We start from the raw sequence: 25,372 nt of genomic DNA on the forward strand, positions 1-25,372 counted from the left end.
AAAAATCCTTCCTCTTACCAAGAGACAAATACGTTTGGTGACTTAGTGAGTAGCTAAATGAGGCAGGAGATGATGCAATGGGTGTCTGAATGGCTAAGATCTCCTCAATTGGTAGAACTTGACTTCCACTTCCTATTTGTTGATAAGGATTAACCATATGGGGGTTCCCTCGGTATGTCCTTGCTTCGGCGAAGGCGTGGTTGTAAACCTGTGCCATCACCTCAGAGTAAGACTTTCAAATGTTGGTATTGATCATGTACTTGAAGAAATAATCACGTAGGCTTGCCGTGATGGCTTTAAGGGCGGTCTTGTCATCTACCTCAGCGCAGCGAGAATACTCATGGCTGAAGCGACCATTATACTCTTATAATGACTCGTCCGGCTTCTAGTGAATAGTGTACAAGTCATCTGCAGAATGTAAGCGATCATTCTGGAAGATGTGTTGAGAGACAAACAGTTTCCTTAGTTCCTTAAATGAGTCTACTGTCTCGGGTGAAAGATGACAATACCAGTTTAGAGCTTTGCCAGAGAGGGTGGAAGGAAATAGAAGACATCGCTCTTCATCGGTGTGCATCCGATATGCCATGGTGGACTCAAAGAGGTTAAGGTGTTCAATCGGGTCCTCCCTTCCAGTATAAAGTTGTAAACTAAGCTTTTGTTTTGTCTTCGCTTGAATGGGGGTGTCGAAGATCCTCATTGTGAGAGTGTTAGGCCTGGGTTGGTTCCAGTCAGGTATCTGGGCCTGACGTTCGGCTTTCAACTTGTTTATTCCTCAAGGAGTTGGAGAACAATGGGGTATTGAGTGTAGTCATGTACCACTGGAATTTTCTTCCACAAATCTCCATGGCCTCTTAGAAGTAGGAAAGTTTGAGCAAGAGCGTGTGGTTTTTCCTTGGACTCGCCATACTGACTTCTAGGGCGAGTCTGTCGAAATACCTCCGAGTGCCCTGTACCTTCATGTTCCTCTGGGACCTGTCGTTCCTTCCCTAGATTGGCAACTGGCCTGGGTTGATGGAGGAGACCGAGTCTTTCAAGAACCCTTGGGTCATTGATCTTCGAGCTTATGTGGAGGGGATTCTCTCAGCGTTGCTTTAGGAAGTCTCGGCAGTCACGATAAATGGCTTTCGATTCTTCTAACCCTTCTGCAAGGAGGTGTCTTCCTTCACTTCTCATATTTCAGGTCGAAGCAGCTGGGTTAAGAGAAGTCTTATATTGATCAATGTTTTGATGATTATCTCGTTCCTCATCAGGGATACCCATGTCGAAGGAAGGTGACCCTCCGTGTTGGGAAGCACCCATATGATGGTTGATGTCCACAGGGGCAACAAGCTCGCGTGTTTGAGTACGCCTAGTTTCGTGGAGCGTCTCAAAGAGCTTCTCATATTGCTCATGCAGGACCTTATTCTTCATTGCTATCTCGTTGTTCTGAGCTTCTAGCTCATCAACTTTAGCTTGAAGAGCAACCCTTTTTCCTTCATTCTTTCGTTGCTTCGCACTAGGTGCAAGAGGAGTGTCATTTTGTGTGATGTGGCTTCCTTCGCTCCCCATGTTGGAGAGGGATGCCTGGTCAAAATAGAGTGTACGAATGGTGGAAACCAGCTTGACAAAGCTGAAGAGAGTGGGAATAAGTGTCGTTCACACAGACGGCGCCAAATGTTGATGCACAAAATCAGTGAGGACTTTGGCACAACAGAAAGTGTCAAGTTTGTGACCTTCGCTATATTGCTCCGGTCACTAGTGTGGATAAGTATGTAAATGGATAAAGACAGAGAAGCAAACATAAGATGTACGTGGTTCACCCAGATTGGCTATGTCCATGAAGTAGAGGAGTTCTCATTAATTGTGAAGGGTTTACACAAGTACATAGGTTTAAGCTCTCCTTTAGTGAATACTAGTTAATGATTTAGTACAAATGACATTAGAGATTATTGTGGGAGAATGATCTCCTGTTATAGAAGAGAGTTTCTAGCTTTGTTCTGGCCTTGACACGTGTCATGCTGTGATTAGCCTTTGATGTTGACACATGTCGCCCTGTGAGTGGTCTCCTGGTTGGAGGGAAACTCTTCTGGGTCCTTGACGGTATAACGTTGACCGGTGCTCCTTGACCCTATATGAATACAATGAATGAACTCGATTTTCAATTTCAAAATATTTACACTTGTGGATACCACAAAATCTTATGTTATACTTAAATAAAGTACAAAAACCCTTTGCGCGACAGACAGACAGCGTCGCGCAAACTATCTTTGCATGACGCATTGGTTGGTGCGTCGCGCAAAAGGTCTTTGCTGATGACAGTACTTGCGTTGCGGAAAAAAAAATTTCGCGACGCACGTTACTTTTTCTTCGTGCAAACCCTTTTTTTTTTGGGACAAGGGTTTAGGGTTCTACGAAACTAGTATCAACGATCCAACCTTCAAACTTGTTTGTATAGACTTGAAGATCGCATATGCCAAAAATTGCAAAAAACAAACGTTCAGAGATCAAGTAATGAGACAAAACTTTTCAACGGTTATAAACGAAAAATCATGATTTAATGATAGTTTTAACTCCGATTTTGAAGATTTTTTATAGCTACACTCCTTGACCCTATATGAATACAATGAAAGAACTCGATTTTCAATTTAAAATATTTACACTAGTGGGTACCACAAAATATGTTATACTTAATGAAAGTATAAATAAACTCTAAGTGTTAGTGAATCTATTGTTTTGATGGGATACACATTCTACGAAACTAGTTTTAACGATCCAACTGTCAAACTTGTTTATATATACTTCGAGATGGCATACGCCAAAACTGGAAAAAAAAAAAAAAACCCTTCAAGATCAAGTAACGGGACAAAACTTTTCGACGGTTATAAACGAAAAATCACGATTTGATGGCTAATTTAACTTCGATTTCGATGATTTTTTTACAGCTACACTCCTTGACACTATATGAATACAATGAAAGAACTAAATTTTCAATTTAAAATATTTACACTAGTGGATACCACAAAATCTTATTTTATACTTAAATATAAAAACTCTTTGCGCAACGGACATACCGTGTTGCGCAAACTATCTTTTTGTGATGCATTGGTTGGTGCATTGTGCAAAAGGTCTTTGTGCGATGGTGACACAATACTGCGTCGCGCAAGCTTTTGGCCCCAAACCAAGACTTTTATCGCTTTTTTCCCAACATTGCGTGACGAAGGTTCACGTTAGTCGTGCAAAACAGTTTTATGTGACAGCTGTTTGCGTCGCGCAAAGTTCCATTGCGTAAAATGTCCTTGCATGACGCTTGGTTGTTAACGTTGCGCAAAGTGTCATTTTGCAACATAATTTGCTCTGTAGCTCAAGTATATTTTTGTGCTAGTGACACCAGATTATGGGCATAAAAAATGATGATTTTACCCTTTGAGATATGTCATGTGCAAGTCATGTGACTTAAGTGAAGAGAAAATTGAATGGACAAACTTAAAATCTTATGGCAAGAATGAAATTGGCTATTTGAAATGAGTTTATAGACTTATTTTTTCGAAAAAGTAATTCAGGAACTTAGTTTTCACTGGAGTAATAATATAAGAAGAGTGCTGCTAAGCCTACCATGTTGTCTTATTTTCTCACTCGCTTGAAAATAATAATTTTATTGACAAATTTGTCATAGTGTAAAATGACCTCCAAAGACCTAGAGACCAACCAATCAAGTTTTGCCACATAATTATTGATTATATATTTTAAAGTTTTGAAACCTAAAACATCATAGTGAGAAGTTGGAGATTGCTTTCGCCTTAATGAACATTCCACTACAATGAAAAATCCTTGTCAGGATTTGTATTTTTATCAGTCAATGCAATAGGATTTGGTGATTTTGGTTTTCCCATCCTTGCATTTACTTGTTTCATATTCTTATTGGAGCATAAGTATGGCAACTGGATCAATTCATTAAGGTTGTTTCTATGTTGAAGAAGAAGAAGTTTGAATTTGTCTAAGTGTTTTGTTCTTAGTTGTAGTTTATAGACTTGTAATAAATGGTCAAGATTATAACATCTTAATGGTGTATAACTTGACACGTGTCTAGTTTGTTAAGTGTTAAGTGAATGCATATGAGTTGCACGTGATTCATAGTCACGGTGCTCTGATGGGTTTGCAACGAGGCCATAATGCCTTGTTTGTAGCCAAGTTTTATGGATCAAAACCAATGAAGGTTCAAGGAGCTATGAACTCCATTTCTTTGTGAAATTCATCTCTGCAATATCTTCTTGAATATCAGTTTAATTCCTGATTGATTTGATAACAATTTCATCTTAAAATCTAGCTCAAAACTATCCTAAACACTAACATGGCCTCAGAGCCTAGTTGGATTTAAATCTAGGAGTAAATCTGTCAGTGTTCACCTAGCTTTTCAATGAAGAACTTAGATGCACAAATATGCTTGAATCTAGCATTAATCTTCGAGCACCAGTCTTCATTGGTGTCAACTACGAATTTTGGTGCATCAGAATGAAGACTATCTTTAAGTCTCACAATCTATGGAGTTTTGTAGAAGATGGTTTTTGTTGTCGAAGGAAGGGAAGGAGACGGATGAGAAGCAACTTCTTGTAGCTCAAGATCTTATCTCCAGAGATGCAAAGGCTTTGGGATTGATCAAAGGCATTGTGAGTAATAAAATCTTCCCCTGAATCGCAAATCAGGAGATTGCAAAAGTTGCTTAAGATGTTCTTAAGCAAAAATTCAAGGGTGATGCTCAAGTCATGGCTGTGAAATTACAAGGTATCCATTGTGACTTTAAGTATGCTAGGATGAGAAATAATTAATCTCTCTCTGATTACTTGACAAGATTATTTTCTTTTGTGGATAAGATGACAATGTTTGGTGAAACTTTGCCAAACAAAAGACTAGTTGAGAAATTGTTAACTAGTCTAACTCCTGCATATGATAATATTGTTATTGAGGGGACCAAGAAATTAGATGAGATTGATCCAAATGAGATTGTTGCAACTTTAAAGGGGTTTAAACAAAGGTTGAAGAGGCATTCTGAAGAGAAAGTAAATGAAAAGGCATTTAGTAGCCTAAGTATTCAAAATAAGAGTGGATCACAGACAGACTGCTGGATATAAGGGTAAGAAGCCTTAGAAGTTTAGAGATAAGACGGGTGATACCAAGTTCAATGACAGACCTCAATATCTAACTAAACATTGGGTTAATAAGGAGAACCCAAGGAAGGCATGTAAGATTTGTGGTAATCTGCATTATGGTGAGTGCGGGTTCAAAGGAAACCTAAATGCCACAACTGTGGCAAATTCAATCATTTTGCTAGAGATTGCAGAAGTAAACTTGTTCAACAGGTTCAAGTTGCACAACAAATGGATGAGAAGACATCTATATTATTTGCCTGTAATTTTGCTGCAATAGTCAAGAGGGAGCATGTTTGGTATATTGACAGTGGATGCAGCAATCACATGACTTCACATGAGTCTACGTTGATTGACTTAGATAAGAATGTCTCAACAAGAATCAAAATGGGAAATGGACAGCTTGTTCAGGCAATTGCAAAAGAAACATTGGTGATTGAAACCAAGATAGGTGTTAGGTACATTAAAGAAGTAATGTTGGTGCCAGGATTAGATGAAAACCTTCTGAGTATAGGTCAAATGATGTAACATGGTTATTTTCTATTATTTGGTGATGATCAAGTTGCAATCTTTAAGGATAGAAACTTGGATCTATATTGTTACTATACAAATGACTGGGAATAAGCGTTTTCAATTACTCATGGAAGACATGAATGGTTCTGCATTGAAAGCCAGTGTTGAAGGTGATGCATGGGAATGGCACAAGAAGCTTGGTCATTTAAATTTTAACAGCTTGTAATTATTGTCTGATAAATAAATGGTGTTGGGTCTACCAAAGCTCAAGAAAGCATTTGGAGTTTGTGAAGGGTGTAATACTGGAAAGCAGCATATAGATGCTTCCAGTAAAGTGCTAACTTAGAGGGCAAGTAAGCCATTGGAGCTAGTTTACTCAGATGTGCGCAAACTAAAACAAGTCACAACATTTAGGGGAAACATGTATTTTTGACATTCATTGATGATACTACCAGGATGTGTTGGGTTTATCTTTTGAATCACAAATAAGAAGTGTTCAAAGTGTTCAAGAAATTCAAGGCTATGTTTGAATCGCAAAGTAGCTACAAAATTCTAAAACTGAGAAGTGACAGAGGAGGAGAATACACTTCTCATGACTTTCTGCAATTCTGTGATGATTTGGGGCTTGAAAGGCAATTAACAGTGGCCTATTCTCCACAACAAAATGGTGTTCCTGAGATGAAAAATAGGACCATTGCTGAAATGGCCAAAAGCATGCTTCATGACAAGCAACTACCCTATAAATATTGGGGAGAAACAGTTAACACTGATGTGTATCTTCTCAACAGGTGTCCAATTCAACATAAAACTCCACTTGAAGCATTTAGTGGGAGAAAACTAGGTATTCAACACTTAAAAGTGTTTGGTTGCATCTGTTATGGTCACATACTAGGACAATTGAGGCAGAAAGATTATGAATCTTCTATTAAAAGTATCTTTGTTGGCTATGGAAAAATGGATCAAGGTTATAGGATCTACAATCTGAAAGCAATAAAGGTCTTCATTTCAAGAAGTGTAATATTTGATGAAAAAGGGTACTTAGAATTGGAATGCTGAAACTACTGAGAAGTTAACATTTCCAATCAAATGTGCAAAGAACCTAAGATGGATCAAATGTCACAGAGAGAAGATGTTCAACTAGAAGGGAATGAAAGTCAAACTCAAGTGGTCTCTGATACTCAAACTGATGGTGGTAAGATAAGCTTAGTCAAAACCACACCAGTTAGAGAAAGATCATTGAGTGAGATATATGCTAGATGTAATGTTAGCATGATTGAACCTAAAAACTTTACTAATGTTGCCACTGATATAGTTTGGAAGAAAGCTATAGATGCTGAAATTGACATGATAGAGAAGAACAAGACATAGGCATTGGTTGACAGACCATCAGACAACTCTATTGTTAGAGTGAAGTGGATTTACAAGACTAAGCTGAATTTGGATGGGACAAATCAAAATCACAAAGTAAGACTTGTTGCCAAGGGCTATACATAGAAGCATGGCATATACTTTAATGAAACGTTTGCCCCTGACCCTTAGTGCCTTAGCAACTCAGAAGAAATGGAAACTATTTTAGCTGGATATGAAATCAACTTTCCTTAAAGGTGTATTGCAGGAAGAAGTTTACATTGATCAACCTGAGGGATTTGTAGTGCAAGGTGTAGAAGACAAGGTCTATAAACTTAAGAAGGCTTTGTATGGGATGAAGCAAGCTTCAACAACTTGGTATGAAGAAATTGACACTCATTTACACAAGTGCGGGTTTATTAGAAGTCCAAGTGAACCAACCTTGTACATCAAGTCAAAGGTTGAAAATGAAAGCAACACTGAATTGCTAAATGAGTTCAAACAAGATATGATGAGGATATAAGAAATGACAGACTTGGATCTTTTGTATAATTTTCTTGGAATGAGAACCATGTAATCTGAGAATGGAATCTTTGTTAACAAGAGAAAATATGCTGTCAATTTATTGCAAAAGTTTGGATTGAAGGTTCGAGGAGCTATAAACCCCATTTCTATGTGATTTTCATCTTTGCAATATCCTCTTGAATATTTGTTCAATTCCTTATTGATTTGATAACAATTTCATCTTGAAAACTAGCTCAAAACTATCCTAAATACTAACAATTCTTTGGTTGCCACCAAAATGGAGGAATGATAACTCATATATTTCATGTATTTATACCATCCATTTATAGTCTCTTTGTGATGTTTTTGAGTTAAACTAGTTACATTTTACCATATTTTGTGTTAGTGGACAGTTACATGTGCTTTAGAATCAATTTGAAGGGAAAAGAAGTCTAGTTGGTAAAATGACAATAAATAGTCAGATGGAGTGATTAGTAACGATTTTGCATTTGGATTGGATAGCATTGATAGGAGCATATTTATGCGACCGAGTTAGCTTGTTCTCATGCATTTATGTTGTTATTTCTTAGTTAATTATGTATTTTAAGCTATTTTCATGTGTTTGTAGGTCCATAGGCCTTATGAAGCAATAAGATGCATTTTGGTGCATTTTGGAGCAGTTTTGGGCTTGGAATGAATAGCACATGCATGGAGCAAGGTGGATGGACGAAATTGAAGACTAAAGAGGTTAGGAATGTGTTAAAGAGAAAGAAGAATTAATGTAAAAAGGACAAAGAGCTCAGCCACAAAGGGGTGTCACTCCACCATTCACCTTTCCATCATTGCCGTGCACCACCATTGCACTCCCTTTGGATTCCTATATCGTGCATCATCATCCATGTTCCCTCCATTGACTTATTTGTTGCATCATTCCACCTCCTTTTCCTTTCTTTACCATGTGCACAATCATTCATGTTCCCTAGCTGCAACACCATTCCATTTTACCCCTATGCTTTGCATCATCACTTCACTTTCACCTTTGAATCATTTCAAACACCACTCATTGCACTCAATTACTACACTATTCCTTGTTCCCTCCACCATTTCAGATTCATGCATCATTACATTGAATCATTGCACTCAATTACTACACCATTCCTTGTTCCCTCAATCATTTCAGATTTCATGCATCATTACATTGAATCATTGCACTCAATTGCTACACCATTCCTTGTTCCCTCCATCATTTTATATTTCATGCATCATTGCACTCAATTGCTACACCACTCCATGTTCCCCTCCATTGCCATGCACTTCCTCTAAAAGGAAGTGTGTGTAACATAAATTTAATATATACTTTGTTAGATCATTCACTCCCATTTCAACACAACCTTCATCCAAACACATCCATTCCTCCATACAAACAAACCTTCAAACACTCACCAACACCTTGTGTCGTAGCAAAGGAAGGGAAGGAAAGTGCTTGGGCTGCTGTCCAACTTGGATCGTTGGAGCGTTTAGGTGTTTTCTTTATTTTGTTTCTAATGTTTAAATTCATTTCCTTTCGTTTTGTTGTAAATATGAGTGGCTAAACCCCTCTTGGCTAGGGGTGATTTCAAAGTCATGATTATGTGTGCAATATAATTTGATAAATTCCAGTTATGAACTCTTGAATCATGAATGCAATTGGCTTAACTATTTGATTGATAACTTATTTGTATTTGTTAATTAAGGGTCGACACTTAATTGGCATGCATAAATCCGTTGCTAGAATATAAGAAAGTTTCACATAATCGTTACAAACATATATTCACATGTAGTGAAGGTCACTTATAAACGATCGCGTTAAGTTCAATTCCTAGCATGAGTGACATGATGTCATAGTTGCAAGTGCTTTGTCAATGCTTATGATTTTCATTAAACGTAATGATCTTTGATTGTATCTCTATTATGATGTCATGTAGGGAACTTTAGAAGAATGTTTTGGGTTGTCGAATGATGTCATCCAATCCAATAAAACAAGGAAAATCTGAGGGTTAATTAGTGATGTCACGGTTAATTTGGAGCATTGTCGTTCATAATTCAATGAAGTAGTAACTGGAAATCGAGTTGTTTGCATACATATCATGTGTGGAGAAAAAGCCTCTAGCTATCCCATCCATCATCTTATTTCTCAAATTTATTTTACAATCTGTCTAGTTTTTCATACTTGTTTGTTTGTTTCAACTCCGTCCAAAACTCACTCCCCTTTTACTTTAGTGTGTCTAATTAGTTAGAATCTATTTTAATTTGTGTTTTTAAAATGTTTTGATTCAAGTAAAAGTCAATTTTTGTCCAAAGTCATTCCTAGTGTCTAGTTTAAGTTTATTTAGTTGTTTTAAGCTGTTTTGAGTATTTTAAGTTTGCTTTGAGTCTTGTGAGTCTTGTTAAGTATTTTTTTTAAGTTTAATTTTATGTTTTTGAGTCAATTTAAAGGTTATTAGCAAGCCCTCCTAATCCCCGGTCCAGAACAATCCCTACTTATACTTATACTACAGTTGTCAAAAGAGGGTTAAATTTGTGTGTTAAGTTAATTTTCGCATCAAGCATGCATGGAGGAAGTTCAAATAGAAAGCTTCCCATGTGCTGCTAACTGTTTTCAATGTGCAAAGCTGTGGAGACACATCAGAGTATGGGTGTGCAAAGCTGTGGAAAGATAGCAGAGCATGGGTGTGTGCAAAGCTGTCTTTCATGTGTTTGAAAGGTAGAGCTGGGGGATCCCATCCGAACCCCATATATTATTCTATCCACAACAAAAACAGGAGCTCCCTCTTTGGGGACGCCCGTGAGCCTCTTAGACTAGATACAAAGACTTGCCTTGTATACATTTTGAGGAAGACAAAAGACTCATGGGAGAAGGTTGTTCTTGGATAAGTTCTACATCAGGATTGCTTCAAGGGTTTTCCTCTTTTGAATTGATTTCCATTCATGTTGTGTATTTTTGTTTTAATTTCTATGAACACAATGTGTAACTAAGTTCATAGATGGAGATTTCGATGTAGCCTTGCAAAACTACTTTATGTTATTAAGTTAAAGTATACAACTACCAATCTGTGTTCTTGTTTCATTCACTGGTTTTATAGTTTAATTTGTTTGATAATCTTAATGTTTGATCACCATTAGGGCTACTTATGAACTATAAGATCAAGGTTGTAGTAAACATCATGCTCAATCTTGGTAGACATGTGAATGAATGAAGAGACTGCTATGCATACATCCTGCCATGTGATTTCTTTGGTTCTTTGAAGTTTTCTTGTTTTTAACGGATTCTTATTTAGTAATCTAAATTGAACATCACAACTAAGTTACAGATTAGGAGAACTTGCTCACAACCACACATCAAATGGATGGTCATAAATGTGTAAAACGAACGCTAGTTGCATATTGGAGAGTTGAACGCTAGTTGCATATTGGAGAGTTGAATGAGTTTTGACTTAATTTTCATGGAATTGGCTTGTAATGGTGAAATCGATATCCCTAGTTCCATTCCCATCGTTTCCGAATCATTCTTTTGTTCATATTTACATTCTCTTGCATTTTAAGTTACTTTACCTTTCAAATCAAAATCCGAACTCAGCTTGTTGGTTTCATTGTTTAGTTAGGATTCACATTAACCTTGTAATTTATAGAGGTCTAATCACTCCCTGTGGTTAAACACCCTTACTTGTGCCATTATACTAACCATATTTTTGCACTAGGAAGGAACTCAACAAGGAAGGTGAACACAATATTGAGTGAGTTGTTAAAATTCTCATCACTAGGTTTTAAAGAGGATTTCATGGAAGATTTCACAGAAGATTAATATTAAAGTGGATAATGATAGAGATTATGCACCGGAGCGGTTTTGAGGCATGGTGATATTGCGATGGTTGGCGACCAAAGCCGGGAACTAGGTGTTGGTATGGTGTGGGTTTTGAGTAGGGATGACAATTCTAACCGTTAAACCCGATAACCGTGGATAACCGCCCGAATGGATTGGGTTTGGTATTGAAAATTCGGGTATGGTATGGATATGGGGAAAAACCATGAACTTTATTCAGTTATGGTTTTGGATATGGTTATAGGGGTCCTTAAATCGTATCCGTCATTGAATATATTATATATATTTGATATATAATATAATTTTATTCAATTTACCGAACCCTCCCTATACTAATTCATTATGCATGCATCAAACCCTATACTATCTTTATTATTCACCATGCATGGGGCATACCAACAACCTTATCAATTCAATACTCTTATTGTTATACTCAACCAAATTAATTCATTGAATCATTTTATATATCAATTATCAAATGTTACAAGTTTATCAAATTCATCTCTTTTTAAGAGTCTCACTGTCAAGAAATTGGTGCATGTTATCATGAAGAACTTCAAATATATTGTTATGTTTTTTGTAATTGGATGTTGCTATTTAATGACGGAATTAGTATCTACTAAAATTTATAATGCGTTAATTGGATGAATATAATTTGTTTTTTAAACAAAGATAGATATAACCAATAACTTATTGAAAATCCGTTACCCGGTGGATATGGTTGTGGATAATCCCCGATGGTTACTTTTCGGTTTTGGATATGGTTAATTTTTATGGTTATAGGGATGGATATAGTATTTTCGTCCCCAAACCGAACTGTTGCCGTCCCTAGTTTTGAGGGTTTTGGTACGTTTGAGATGGGGATTTGGGGGGTGGTGATGTTGGGCTGAGGGTTTGGGGGTGTCGATGGCTGTTTGGCTGGGGTGTAAAGAGATGATGAGAACAAATTCACGTCAGCTTGTGATTTCTTCATGGACATTCGAAGCTTGATCTTGAATGAAGTTGTACTGTGAGGAGCTTCACGTGGCAAGTGATCTTCGGCTTTGTCGAGGATGAATCAAGACGTGTTTGTTGTGCTTGTCTCCACATATTTCAATGTATCATTTTCACTTGCCTTACTTGTTCCCCTTGCTTAAGTAGTATTTTTCCTGGTTTTCCCCCATGCATGTGTGGCATATTCTTCTGTAGTATTTGCCTTCTGATTCAGGAGTGGAATACAACCCTTACATTTGGATGGTTCATCACTTCTTGGTTACTGGAGACCCAGCTCCAACAACAGTTGAAGATGGCTACTCGAGAGCAATACTAGGTAAGCAATCAGGAAAGGTTCCAGGCAGTTGGTTCCTTACTGGGAGTTTGAGTTGAGGTTTCGATATATTGCTTTCTTTATCCTTGTCTTACAGGTAAAAACAAGGACAAAGGAAAAGACAGGGAGATTGCATGATATGAGATACTTTTGCTCTTATCCCTAATGATATGAGATAATCTTGCTCTGGTGTGACTTGTTTGAAGAGGTATTCTCATAGAGGAAGAAAACTGAGTATTTCGAGATGCTTTGTTGAAGATGCATTCTCGGAGATGAGGAAGAGTTAGGTGTTCTTGCAGGTTTGCCTTGTTATGGAGAACAGAGGTCGACATATATAGAGATTTCCCCAATAGCAGGTAGTGGTGTGGATGTGGCATTGTCATCCACGCTTGTCGGCAACAGTGTTGTAGTTGGAATGGTAAGATTTACGAGTTTTCAACTTTGTCAGAGATCTTTGACAAAGTTGCACGCGATAGCAGAAAAAGCTGAGATTGCGTCTGAAAAATGCCAACAAACTTTATTCAGGAAAATCTAGCTTTTGAAATTCAGAGAGCGATGCCTCTTCGATCTCTGAACAAGTGGCTCTATTGCACATCAATTGTGTTCAAGAGTATGCTAAAAAAGTTCTTGCTTGTAGAAATTTTCCCCTTCTTGCACCTCTGAGATTTTATTTGACCTTTTTTTTTTCCTTCATCATTTCTGAAAATGGCTTGCCCATCTAACATTTGCTTAGATTTAAGTCTTATGAGTGATACAGACGAGCAGCGTCAGGATAATATATGGCGCCCGTCCTTCTTATCTTCTAATGGTCCTCTTACGGTTGGGGACTCTGTGATGAAGAATAATATAACCGCTACTGTGGTAGCTAGGAATCTTCTCACTCCAAAGGATAACATAATCCTTTCAAAACGATCTGATGAGTCGGCCGTTCAAGACTCCTTGACTCTCAGTGTTCAATGTGCGGGCTCTGTATCCAATTTGGGCTAACGCCTACTTGCTCGAACTCACCAAGTTGAATCATTGATGGCTGAGGTGGCAAGTCTTAAACAAGAGATCAGATGGCTCAAACACGAAAATAGAGTGTTACACGTGCTTACAAATAATTACTCGACGAGCATGAAAAGAAAGCTCAACCAACTTTAGGAATCTGAAAGTCGGATTCAAAGTGATCACCAGAGGTTCGTTGCTAGATTCCAAAAGCAACTTATGCCTTCCCCTTCTGGTGTTTTGCCAAGTACTAGGGTGCCATATGATCAATCTCTTGCCTCATCCTTCTAGGGTACTGCCGAGTACTGAGGCTTCACATGAGCAACCTTTGTGAAGGTTCCATCCTGTTTGTTTGTTTTAACTCATGTGTATGTACATATCTGTAATTTCTTGGAGATATTAATAAATAATCTTTATTTCATTTAGTGTATTGTGCTAAATACAATAAAGCATATACTTCACTAAGATGTGGTACTTCTGGACCAAATATCAATTTATCTTTACCCTCACGAAGATAAATGATCATTCTTAGTGTCTACATTATTTGAGTATTTAACTCATAATCTTCAATCCATATGGTTTTTAATATCATAAACATAATGGATAAGATTCGTGTTGGTAGATTGTTCGATCTGCAGCTCTAGACAACATATCTCTCAACACTTTATAATCTTTCTAGACTCTTCGGGAGTTTCAATTTAATACCATCAACTCTTCAGGAGTTGTAATTTAATATCATCAACTTCTTGCAAGAGATTTTAGTATGTTGCAACAATATCATAATGATAGTACTCACTAAGGCAATTTATACCATCCATTGGTATTGAGTATATATTTTATGCTTTACCTTTCCGGGCTTACTTTAAGCAATTTGAATCCTTCAAGGATTTTCTACACTTCATGACACATTTTCTTTTGGAATTTATACAGAGCAATGTGCTCCCATGTATACTTGAGGGATTTACTTATGGAGATATGATGTGGGCGACTCACAACCCTTCCTTTATAATTCTCCATTCATTTGAACTCGTTTACAAGAGTATAATTTCAGGTTTCTATTAGTAATCTTGTGTCATATCATGTGAGTGTATTACACTGTATTACAAATGCCCATATGTAACCTCCTTGGTTCAACATCTTTTGGCTATTTGTATTGTATTCAAGTATATAGGTCCATTTTTCCACGTTCTTACAAAATTGTAATGGAATTGCCTTTCTCCATTTTTTTGGCCAATTATTTTGTTGGCGAAAAAGAATGGGACTCAATATCAACATAGCTCATTGATGAATTTAGTAGCTACTTATAAAAACCAAAATTACCATTGGCTATCATCAATCTATGATCCCATATTCTCATGTGCATGCGCATGCATAAAAACTTTTCATTTGTTTTTTGGATATCCATTGCCTCTTCAAGGGCATTACATTATCTCTTCCAGGATAGTCATAATTTAGAGAATGTGGATCATAACCTCTTCTAGAGCGTTATAGAGCTTGGATTTTAATCTTCACTTCCAGGAGTTGAGTCATTTGGAACATATACGTCTATCATGCTTCATGCATGAGACATCAATATTCCTATGTCTGCGGATTGTCCTTTCTGGGACGTGTATCGATTCGGCGACTATCATTCTTCTGGCATGCAATAGTTATGCTTCGGGAATGCAATAGTTCAGTAGTGCAATATTCTTCTTCTTTCGAAGGATTGAACCTTTTGAGTCTGAGTGTCTACCATGCTTCAGGGGTGCAACAAATAAATCATTTGCTGCCATATTATTTTGTCCAACAGGGACATCAATTCTTGTAGGCACATTTACAGCAAGTATATATGATTTCATCACTTTCGTTGCTTCATTCAATTATTTCTATTTCATTTTCTCATTGATTGCTTCATGAATCAAAATAAGACAGATTCTCATCGTTCTTCTGGAACGGTATTTTCTTATCATTCTTTTGGAATGATATTTTCTCATCGTTCTTCTGGAATGATGTTATTTTTTTCCCCTAATGGCGAGAAAACTGTCTTATCATAGTCTGCAAATCATGCGGTAAATATATCCCCAATCAAGGGTTCCAAATGTTGAATGATAGATGGTGGATCAAATTCAACATAAATTCCCAGTTTGTATTGATGCCTTATTTTAGTACGTTGTGGCAGTACTACAGGCACATAGATAACACAACCAAAACTCGTAAATGTGTAATGTTTGGTTGGTGCCTAAACACGAGTTGTACTGAGAAATATTGATGGTTGGCAATTGGTCTCAACCAAACTTAATAATGAATTATGTAAAATGACATGTCCACATGTAGAAAACTTGCAATTTCATTTTCATGAGCAGAGCTCGGGTAATCAATTTCATCTGCTTAATACATGTTTCTGCTAAACCATTTTGAGTATGGACATAAGGAACTTCTAGTCCTTATTTAATAGTCTGTAGACTGAGACTCTTATGGCTTTTATTACAATTAAGTTGAGGCACTGTGGCACTTCAAACTTACAATACTCATCAAGGAATTTCATATCCTGATCTTCAAGATCAAGGGACTTCATGCCTAATCCTTTTACATGATGGAACTTCAGGTCTAATCATTTTTATATGATGAGGATCAAGAAACTGTAGGTTCTGATCTAATCAAGGAACTTCAGGTCTTATATATACTCATTGTAACAAAAGATAAGTACAATAAATAAATTAAAGCAATATGCGGTAATTCCAACCATAATGAATAAATTGCATATAATCTGAAATAATAGAAATACAAAGATAACTCTCACTATTCTATCCTCTCACATTCCTCTCTTATTCTTTCCTCTTTCTCTCTTTCACAATCTCTTCTGTGAACTTCTCACCCACTTGGATTTGTGTGGGGTTTGTATTTATATAGAAAATATGTGTCGTATGAAGGAAGCTTTAGCATATAATGGAAGGACCCATTATTTATTCTTTGAGTGGACATCCACTGTTCTACAACATTGAAATCTTTTTTCTTTGTTAAGTTGTGTATATTACCCTATTCACTAAGGGTGATAATAAACATATAATTCTTAGCATTTTCCCCATTATCTTTTTATTTATTATCCAACTACCCAATTCTAACAGCTACAATCTTTATTCCTCCATACTTTCTATCTTTTACTTATATGACTTTTTTTTTTTTTTTTTTTTTGTGGAGAAAGGTTACACAATTTAGTTGGCCTGTTGTATTCTAGAGGGGACAAGTCCAAAGGTATACTGCTGCACCTGTTTGTGACTTTTGTAAAACCGTAGTAGGCTTGAATCTCTTTAAAGGGAGCGAAATACCAGCACCTCAGCCTATTTGTTAATGTGCTTCTTAGAATTTTCTTGTAATTTTCCCAACATTTCCTCTTGATAATCAGGTAAAAGTGAACTATCACTCGAGTGATCAACACTCCAAACACATGAGAATTCATTACGAACAGCAACGACAGATACCCAAACTTCAAAACAAAGCCAACAACTTGTGTGGGCCTTCAAACTAAAAGCCAACATTTTTTTCTTTTTTTCTTTTCTAATTTTTTATCTCTCTTTTTTTTCTCTCTTTTATTTTATTTTTCTTCAAACATCATGTCTTCTTTCTTTTTCTTTTTCCCTGTATCATTCTTCATGTATCCTTCTTCCATTCTCTTCTATGCAACTGCAAACTCGTGCAGCAATCATCAAACTGCATTGAAACTCCAGTGCAATCGTCAGACCAACAAAAAACAAGAATAAGGCTTTCAAACTAGCAACGACATGGTTGCAATGGTTTGGTAGTTTCGGGATTGGTCAAGTATGGTACAAACAAAGGATTTTATATTTTAGTATTGTATTGAAGGAGAAGGAAAGTTTGAGTTTGGAGACATGAAAGAGGAATCATTGCAATCCATGACCAAATGACATTCTCTTTTGTGCAACCACTCTAGTTTGATTTCTTATTTATATATTTTCTTCTATCTTTTCACTACTGCATATATAGCAAGTTATTTCAAATTTTGGAAATGAAATTTTTTTAAGGTGGGTAGATTGTAACAACCCATCCCTAATTTTACGATTTTATTAATTTTAAAAGAGTGAATTTTTGAAAATGCCCCTAGAGGTGAGATTGTTAACTTTCATTGACCGTCATTTCATGACACGTATGAACCATTCTTTTACCGTATACACAAAGTACTCAACGGTATGAATGCGTAGGCACAAGCGGAATCGAATTTGGAGTTACAATGAAGATTTTACTGAACTACAAATCCAATAAATACTTTTGTAAAAAATTATTATTTTATATTTTATATATTTTTTTTTTACCCAAAAGTACACGTGTCGCCTCCATAATTTTCTTGATTATTTTTTGCTCCACAGCATCGAGGCCCAATCGTTATACGAGTCTCAAGCCAAGCCTAAATACATGCAAAGGTGTGGAATTGAAGAAAGAATATATTTGCAATCATGCCATGCTATGGTAAGTACGCCAGCCTTTTATGTAAATCACGCCATGCCCATGCAAGTCCATGCATATTCGTCATGCTAATCACTATTCACGCTAAAATAAGCTCAAGTCACATGTTTGAGGCTTGTCAAGTGACTTGTGGTGTGGATAGTTACGGAAGTTTATCGGGCCTATGTGGAATCAAGATTATAGAACCCTAGAAGGGAGTCATTGTGAAACCCTGTCTTTGATTTATCGTATTTTGTACTATCGGATTTATGCAATTACCATTGTACCCTTAAGTTGACTTTCGTTGACCATCTCGTTGAAATGTGTAGTCTTAATTTAATTAATTTACTCGCATCGTACTCATCGTCACGAACATGTAGGCGCGAACGGATTCGAATTCAGATGTATAATGAAGATTCTACGTTCTAAAGTCGAACATTTTCAGATATTTTATGTTTCGTCTTATACATTCTTAATTTGCGAACCAAGGGGACCCACTTGGGATTCTTGTCCCCTTAGCCTTACCCTATTCAAATACCCTTCCCTCCCTTTTCAGATTTTCTTACTTTCCTTTTATAACTCTTTCTCTCTCTCTCCCCCTTTACTTTTCTCTTTTTCACGTTCCACACCCTCGAGACCTCTCTCTCTCTCTCTGCAAAACTCTTACTTTCCTCTTTGAGTTCACTCACACTCACAAACACTTTCACCATCTGGACAGATGAGCTTCGAAGATCCAGTGACAGGCCGTGGAACTCCATAGTGACAATCTCACTGTTCATTTCTTTCCCCCGATGAACTCTAACCACTTTTTGTGAATTTTTCGACGTATGTAAGCTTCTAGGAACCCTTGGGATGTGTTTTAAGGTTAGATTAGAGTTTGTTTTAAGTTGTAAGCACATGTTAAATGGAAAAATAGCTCAGAGTAAGCTTTTCCTAGTTTTTCGGCAAGCACGGCCACTTTCAAGGTGTTTTCCGGCCAAACCATAGCGAGTTAGCCATCGTGCAAGGTACCATTTTGTTAATCTCGTTGAGAACTATGATTTTCTTCTTTGCATCACTTGATTTGGTTTATCGAAGAAGTTATGAGCATTTGAAGTTTTGCTTAGATTTCGACCGACCCATTTTCTAAAACCGGGTCAACCCGACCAGATACCCCTAAACCTGATCCAAACTCAATTGTTTAACCAAGCCAAACCTAGAACCTAGATCCAACCCAAATTTGACCTGACCCAGTCAGATACCAAATGCCTTTCAACGCGTGGGTCCGCACGTAGGCCTACGCGTAGGCACCTGTCTTGGCTGGCACATGGAGCACACGCACTTCCACAATAGGTACTATGCTTCACTGCCATCCACGGCGGAAACCACAGCAGTGCCGGTGACTTTTTCGGTGACCCAACTCGGCGAGTGGTAGCGTGTGGGGTTACCCGAGGTACCCCCTAGGCTTTTCGACGTCTTGAATCCGTTTATGATGTCCTTTTCCCAAAATTCAATCGTTTTATTATAGTTTTATTAATTGGTGCCTTTATGTGCTTAGGTGCTTTTGTTAGTGGTGTTTCTGTCCTCCCTAGTTCGCACGACTCTTCGACTAATGAGTATCTGTGAGTGGTCCCCTTCCAAAATGCATGATTTTACTATTAGAAATGCATACATAAAAATCATGATTTAATGGCTCGTTTTATGAAACGTTTATGAGTAAATTGGTTTTACGCTTTATAAAATATCATGCTTCATTGGATTTATGCTTATTAAGATATTCATGAATATGATTTAAGATAAGATGTTTGAGTTATTGAGCTCTATTAAGATATATACATATATTTTGGAAATATTATGTTCATGTTTTTATGTGCTTATTTAGTGGTTACTCATACAATCTACCTACGGGTGAATGAAGTAGCCTATGGGCGAATGATACTGCCTTCGGGCGAATGAAGATTTAGTCCTACCTATGAGGGATTGATATCATTATATGGCTTCGGTTGGGTGATGTAGGGCCTACGAGTGAATGATACTGCCTTCGGGCGATTTTGATTCCACTACTAAGCACACTATATATGATATATGTTTTATGAAGCTTTATGGCATGCTAGAGTTTTCAGAAAACCTATTACATATTATGCTATTGAGTTTTCATAAACTTTGGGGTTTAATATGTTGATGAATAACTATTTTAGTATTAACTATATATCAACTTGGTCCACTCATGTTTTGTTTTGCGCCCCCTAGGACCTAGGAACGAGGCATACGATCCAAGCTACGAGGCATTTGTTGGAAGTATGCCCATAAAGCCACTCATTTGATGTAATAGCTTTTGGAATACTTATTGTGTTAAACTATTATATGTTTAATGAAGGTCAAAGCTTATTGTTAATCACTATTTATTGTATTATGTGTTTAAGCAATAAGGGAAACCAAGGAATGTATTTAATCTAAGAGAGAAGTGATCTAAGTAAGTTAGATTAACGAGACCTTTCTCTTATGTTCATTCCTAACCTAAAACGTTCCTAGCCATAGGATTGCCAATTGGGCATTGACAATCCGTTATGTATTATGTTAATTCAAGCGTGAGTATGACTAGTCTCAAGTCATTTAGTGTTGACACTGAGACAAACACATAGGTGCTCAAAATGGTAATCGAGTACATTGAACTACGATAAAAAAAAGAGTTCGAACATACACGTCATGTAAGAACTCGTAAGTTGCAATATGCAAAGTAGTCATTTGACTTGAGGCATCATAAATGTCTAATGGTTAGGTCCTTGATCTTTGATCATGTCAAAGGAATTCCATCAAGAGTGTCCACGACATTGTTGGGGTCAAGCTATCTAGTCATGTAGGCATATAAATGCATAACAAGGGATCTCTAACCTTCCATGGTGGAGGGAGAATACTATGAGATATGATTTGGGAGTCTTTGGCCAAAGCATACAAATATGACTTAGGAAGTTGGTTCTAAATCATATAGAGAAGTATCACATTGGATATCAGACATGACACAAACTATCACTCAAACAATGTGATTAAGAGTATTGTATTATAGAATGACCGTATTGCATTGTAATTGTAACTGGATAGGTTATCCAACCAGTTCTACTGAGCTTGGGTAGCCATGACATACTGCTAGGTATCACTCATGGATTGTGGAAGCCTTGAAGATTAGCAAACACTAATCTTCATCAAAGGGAGAATTGAAATGTAGTTTTAATTCACAATATCATTAAGAGTAACAATCGCCCACTGCCTCGCTAATTGGAACCTGATGGATTGTACACCAAGTGAGGATGAAAGTGAAGAAATATAAATGAGATGGATAAGCAATTAAAAGGTTTAATTGAGAATGATCAAGATTAATTAATTATACGAAAGGTTCGTATTGGGCTTCCAAGTAAGTTTCGGGTCTCAGGGCCCAAAATGGTTTTGGTCCACAAGGTCTGTTGAGCTTAAGTTGTGTGACAACTAAAACTAAATGGAAATTAACCTAAATACAAAGTCAAAACTGGCCATAGGGTGAGTGGTAGCAAACTTGGGTTAATTGCAAGTTTGCCACTCAAATGTGTGGTGTTATAAAGGTAACTTTAAAGTCATTCTCTCACTAGGGTTTTCTTGAGGCAAAGAAGAGAAACTTTTTCTCATTTTTCTCTATACAGGCCAGCCTTCCTAGGGGAGTTCACTAGCATCCAACTTCCTCTAGGTAATCCATTTCATCTTCACACTATCATCCTTAGTGTGGAGACTTAGAGGTACCAAACTTTTGGTATTTTTGGAGTTCCTTTCCTCACATCCTCAAGGAGCAAAAGAGTATCAAAAGGAAAGAAAATCACAAGGAAGATCTAAGGAGCTAGGAGGTGACTTGAAGGCTCTCCACTTGGGTGAATCCCTTATGTAAACAAGGATGAGCTTCAAGGGTAATGAATCTCAAAATCCTTTCTTCTCTTTAATGTTGTTCAAGAGTCTTGTGGTTCACCGTTCATTAGGCTTTGAAAATCATGGGTTTTAGAATTGTTTTTTAATGCATGCCTACTTTATAGTGTTAATAGTTTGCTTTTGTGTTCAAATGTTCTTACATGTTCTTAGCTAGGACAAATAATTTCCTACAATATTCTCATATTAGTGACTTTGTGTCCTTCTTTCCACTCGGACATTCTTGTAATAGCACTTTCTGTTACACCTTCTGCTTATATTCTGAATTAGTAGTATGCTCTGAACATGTCATGCGTTATCACTATTATGTTGTTGGCAGTTGAATATTGTTATATTATTTTTGTAAGGTTTGTACTTGAATATTACATTTCGTAGTCACTCGCGAAGGGCTGGTGAGCTGTGGGCAGTCATATTCAGTTGCTGAGACCTTCAAGGGTGTGAGCTACGAGTGGGAGTATCTGAGAAGCCTGCCCAGTTGTTGAGGGCAATCTTGTCTTTCTCAGGCAAAATTCTACGTGTCGCCTTTAGAATTTTTGGGATTATTTTAGGCTCCACAATATCCATGTTCCATCATTTGGCCTACACTCAGCAAATTTTCATCTAAACCTGGAACCAGCAACACTTCATTTATGTGTATTTTTCCCCTTTTAGTTTCAACAAGTGTCTTTTTCCCTATGGCCTAAACAAGATCACCAGTGCCCATTTTCACTTTGCAGGTCATTCACTTGTCAAGATTGATTAGTAAGAATTATTGAGAAGTCATATGATTGATGCAAGCACTATCAACAAACCACACAGATTTGCTTGGTGCAATTGAAGTTGCATAACAATCATAGAACCTTGTTCCCGTGACAACTTTTTCCTATTTTGCACAGTTTTCCACTGGCTTACTGTTATCACAATCCTTAGTTAGATGACCAAATCGATTGCACCTGCCACACTTAGGCTTCCCCTTAAGATATGCATACACCAAAGTGATACTTGTCACATACTTGACATAATGGTTTCCTATTTCCATGACTGCCACTAGGTTGCTTGTTGTAAGAAGTGAACTTGTTGTTCCAATTCCCTCCACCAGAGTTGTTCCAACTGTTACCACTACCATTGTTCCAGTTGTTGCCTTGACCAATTTTTCCCTTTTTGTATTGACCCCATTTTTTGTTTGGCTTGCCTTGAGACCTTTTGAAATTTCCTATAGCATTTCCATTTCCTCCAACTTTAAAAATGCTAAATGCTCTCTCAGTACCAGTATATTTGTCTCTTTCATTATGCAAATCTCTCGTCTTGTCATAAACCTTAACTGAGGCTAACACTTCTTATATTCTGATGATGTCAAAATCTCTGGTTTCTTCAATGAAATACACTATAGACTTATATCTCCTGCTCGAACTCATTAACAAATTTTGAACAATTCTTTTCTCAAACAGATCCTTCTAGTGATTTCAAGTTATTCACTACTTCAAAGAATTAAGCTAAATAATCATCTAAAGCTTCAACATCATTCATTCCTAAATATTCAAAATCAGCTCTAATGGCTTGTAGTTTCACAACTCTTACCTTTTTATCTCATATAAACTCACTCCTCAAGATGTTTCAGGCTTCTTTTGTTATTTTCTCATTCCTAATACGAGGGAAAAGTTCATTTGAAATTGCTCCTTGAATGAGGCTCAGAGCCTTGGCATTTTTTATTATATCTTCCTTTTAGATAACAAGTGCTTCAACTGGAATGTGCTCAATTTCGCTTTCTTCTTCTTCCTTAGAGTCTTCTTCTCTAAGAATTTGCTGCTTAAATATGCCAACTTCAACCACATCCCATAGATCGTAAGCTATAAGGATGGTTTCCATTTTGACAACCTAAAAATCATAGTTTGAGCCATTAAGCTTTGGTGCTCGTAAATCACCACCAAATGAACTTGATCCTGCCATTTTCTCAAGTAACGCAACATGGAGACAATGATAAAGGAACGACCTTTAATCCTTTTTGGGTCTTTAATTTTTAGAAAGAAAAACTCATAGTGCCCTTCCTTAGGAATCAGATCTAGAGCTCTGATACCATGTTGAAATGGTACCAAGCATATAGTTTAGGTTGATAATAAAGATAAAGGTTGAAACTTTGAATAAAATTGCAGAACTGCATAATGCAGAGACAAGAGAAACTATGTATTTTTGCTTAATGAAATCAAAGAACATTTACAAGGTTATAATACCCTAGCTTGGTCAAAACTCAGATTCTACAAATTAGGGATCAAGGACTCATCTCCAGCCACTCAGGACATCGGAGGCTGCAATCCTTCCACTTGGGAATGGATTGGAAGACACAGTACGACTCCAAAGGATTGCTAGAAAGCTTAAACTTCGAGTATGAAGATCTCAGAAGCCACATTTTAATGAGCATGGAGCTGCCATTTTTTCAGAATGTTTGTGCTACTGTGCAATGTGAAGAAGCAAGAAGAAGGGTGATGAACCAAGAGTCAAGCCACAAACTGCTTGAGGCTCGAGGGTATGCTGCAAACTACAGGCAAACTGACAACAAGGTGTACAAGGGGAAGAATCCACACTTAAAGTGCAAATACGGCAATGTTACAAGACATGTGGAAGAAAGGTGTTGGGAACTACATCCAGAGTTGAAACCTAAGTTCAATAAGAATATTAGGTTAATCACTCCCAGAGCATCACAGATAACTTCCTACGAAGCATAACATGTTACGAATCATGCCTCGAGCTCGCTTAACCATGGCTTAGTTGACTTTGCTGCCAACCCCTTGTCTCTTATCAACCAGTTTGAAGCGTATTTTCAAAGCAAATGACATAGAGAGGTTGTACCAACTCCTAAGGTGGACAGTGACAACCACACTGCACTTCTTGGCCAGTTTCCTGGGTTCCATGCTAACCATGACCATGTCCATCCTGATAAAGCTTCAGGTATCTTCAATGCTTTCTCCACTGCACTTCAAACTAGTGTTGAACTTGATTATTGGATAGTTGACTCAGGTGCCACTGATCACATGACAAATAAAGTTTCAAACTTGCATGACTTTCATCTTTTCTCAAAACCTTCTCAACTGTCAATTGCAAATGGAAAAAAAAAATGTCCCGGTGATGGGCAGAGGAAAATTAAATTTGATGTCAAAAAAATATCGAGTCTAGTGCTCTATATGTTCCATCGTTTCCCTTTAAATTACTCTCCATAGGGCAACTCACTTCTACTTTCAAATGCATTGCCACTTTCTCACCAACTAATGTGGTATTTCAGGATTGTATCACCAAGAAAATGATTGGTGAAGGTTTCTTTCTAAATGGCCTGTATTATTTTTACAAGAAGTCCCATCTTCCTAAAGCTCTTCAAGCAAACTCAAGTAAACCCTAGGATCAACA

At 37.2% G+C, this 25,372-nt stretch overlaps 1 protein-coding gene across 1 annotated transcript; it reads left to right on the plus strand.

Annotated features, from left to right (window-relative positions):
* Positions 1–4,847: 4,847 nt before the first annotated feature.
* LOC126630153 (uncharacterized) lies at positions 4,848–5,859 on the plus strand. Its single transcript, XM_050300284.1, has 3 exons — positions 4,848–5,033; positions 5,334–5,578; positions 5,697–5,859. The coding sequence occupies exons 1-3, from the start codon at positions 4,848–4,850 to the stop codon at positions 5,857–5,859; spliced, it is 594 nt and encodes a 197-aa protein (XP_050156241.1).
* The last annotated feature ends 19,513 nt before the right edge of the window (positions 5,860–25,372 follow it).

Source organism: Malus sylvestris, chromosome 7 (assembly GCF_916048215.2).
Source record: "Malus sylvestris chromosome 7, drMalSylv7.2, whole genome shotgun sequence".
Taxonomy (NCBI): domain Eukaryota; kingdom Viridiplantae; phylum Streptophyta; class Magnoliopsida; order Rosales; family Rosaceae; genus Malus; species Malus sylvestris.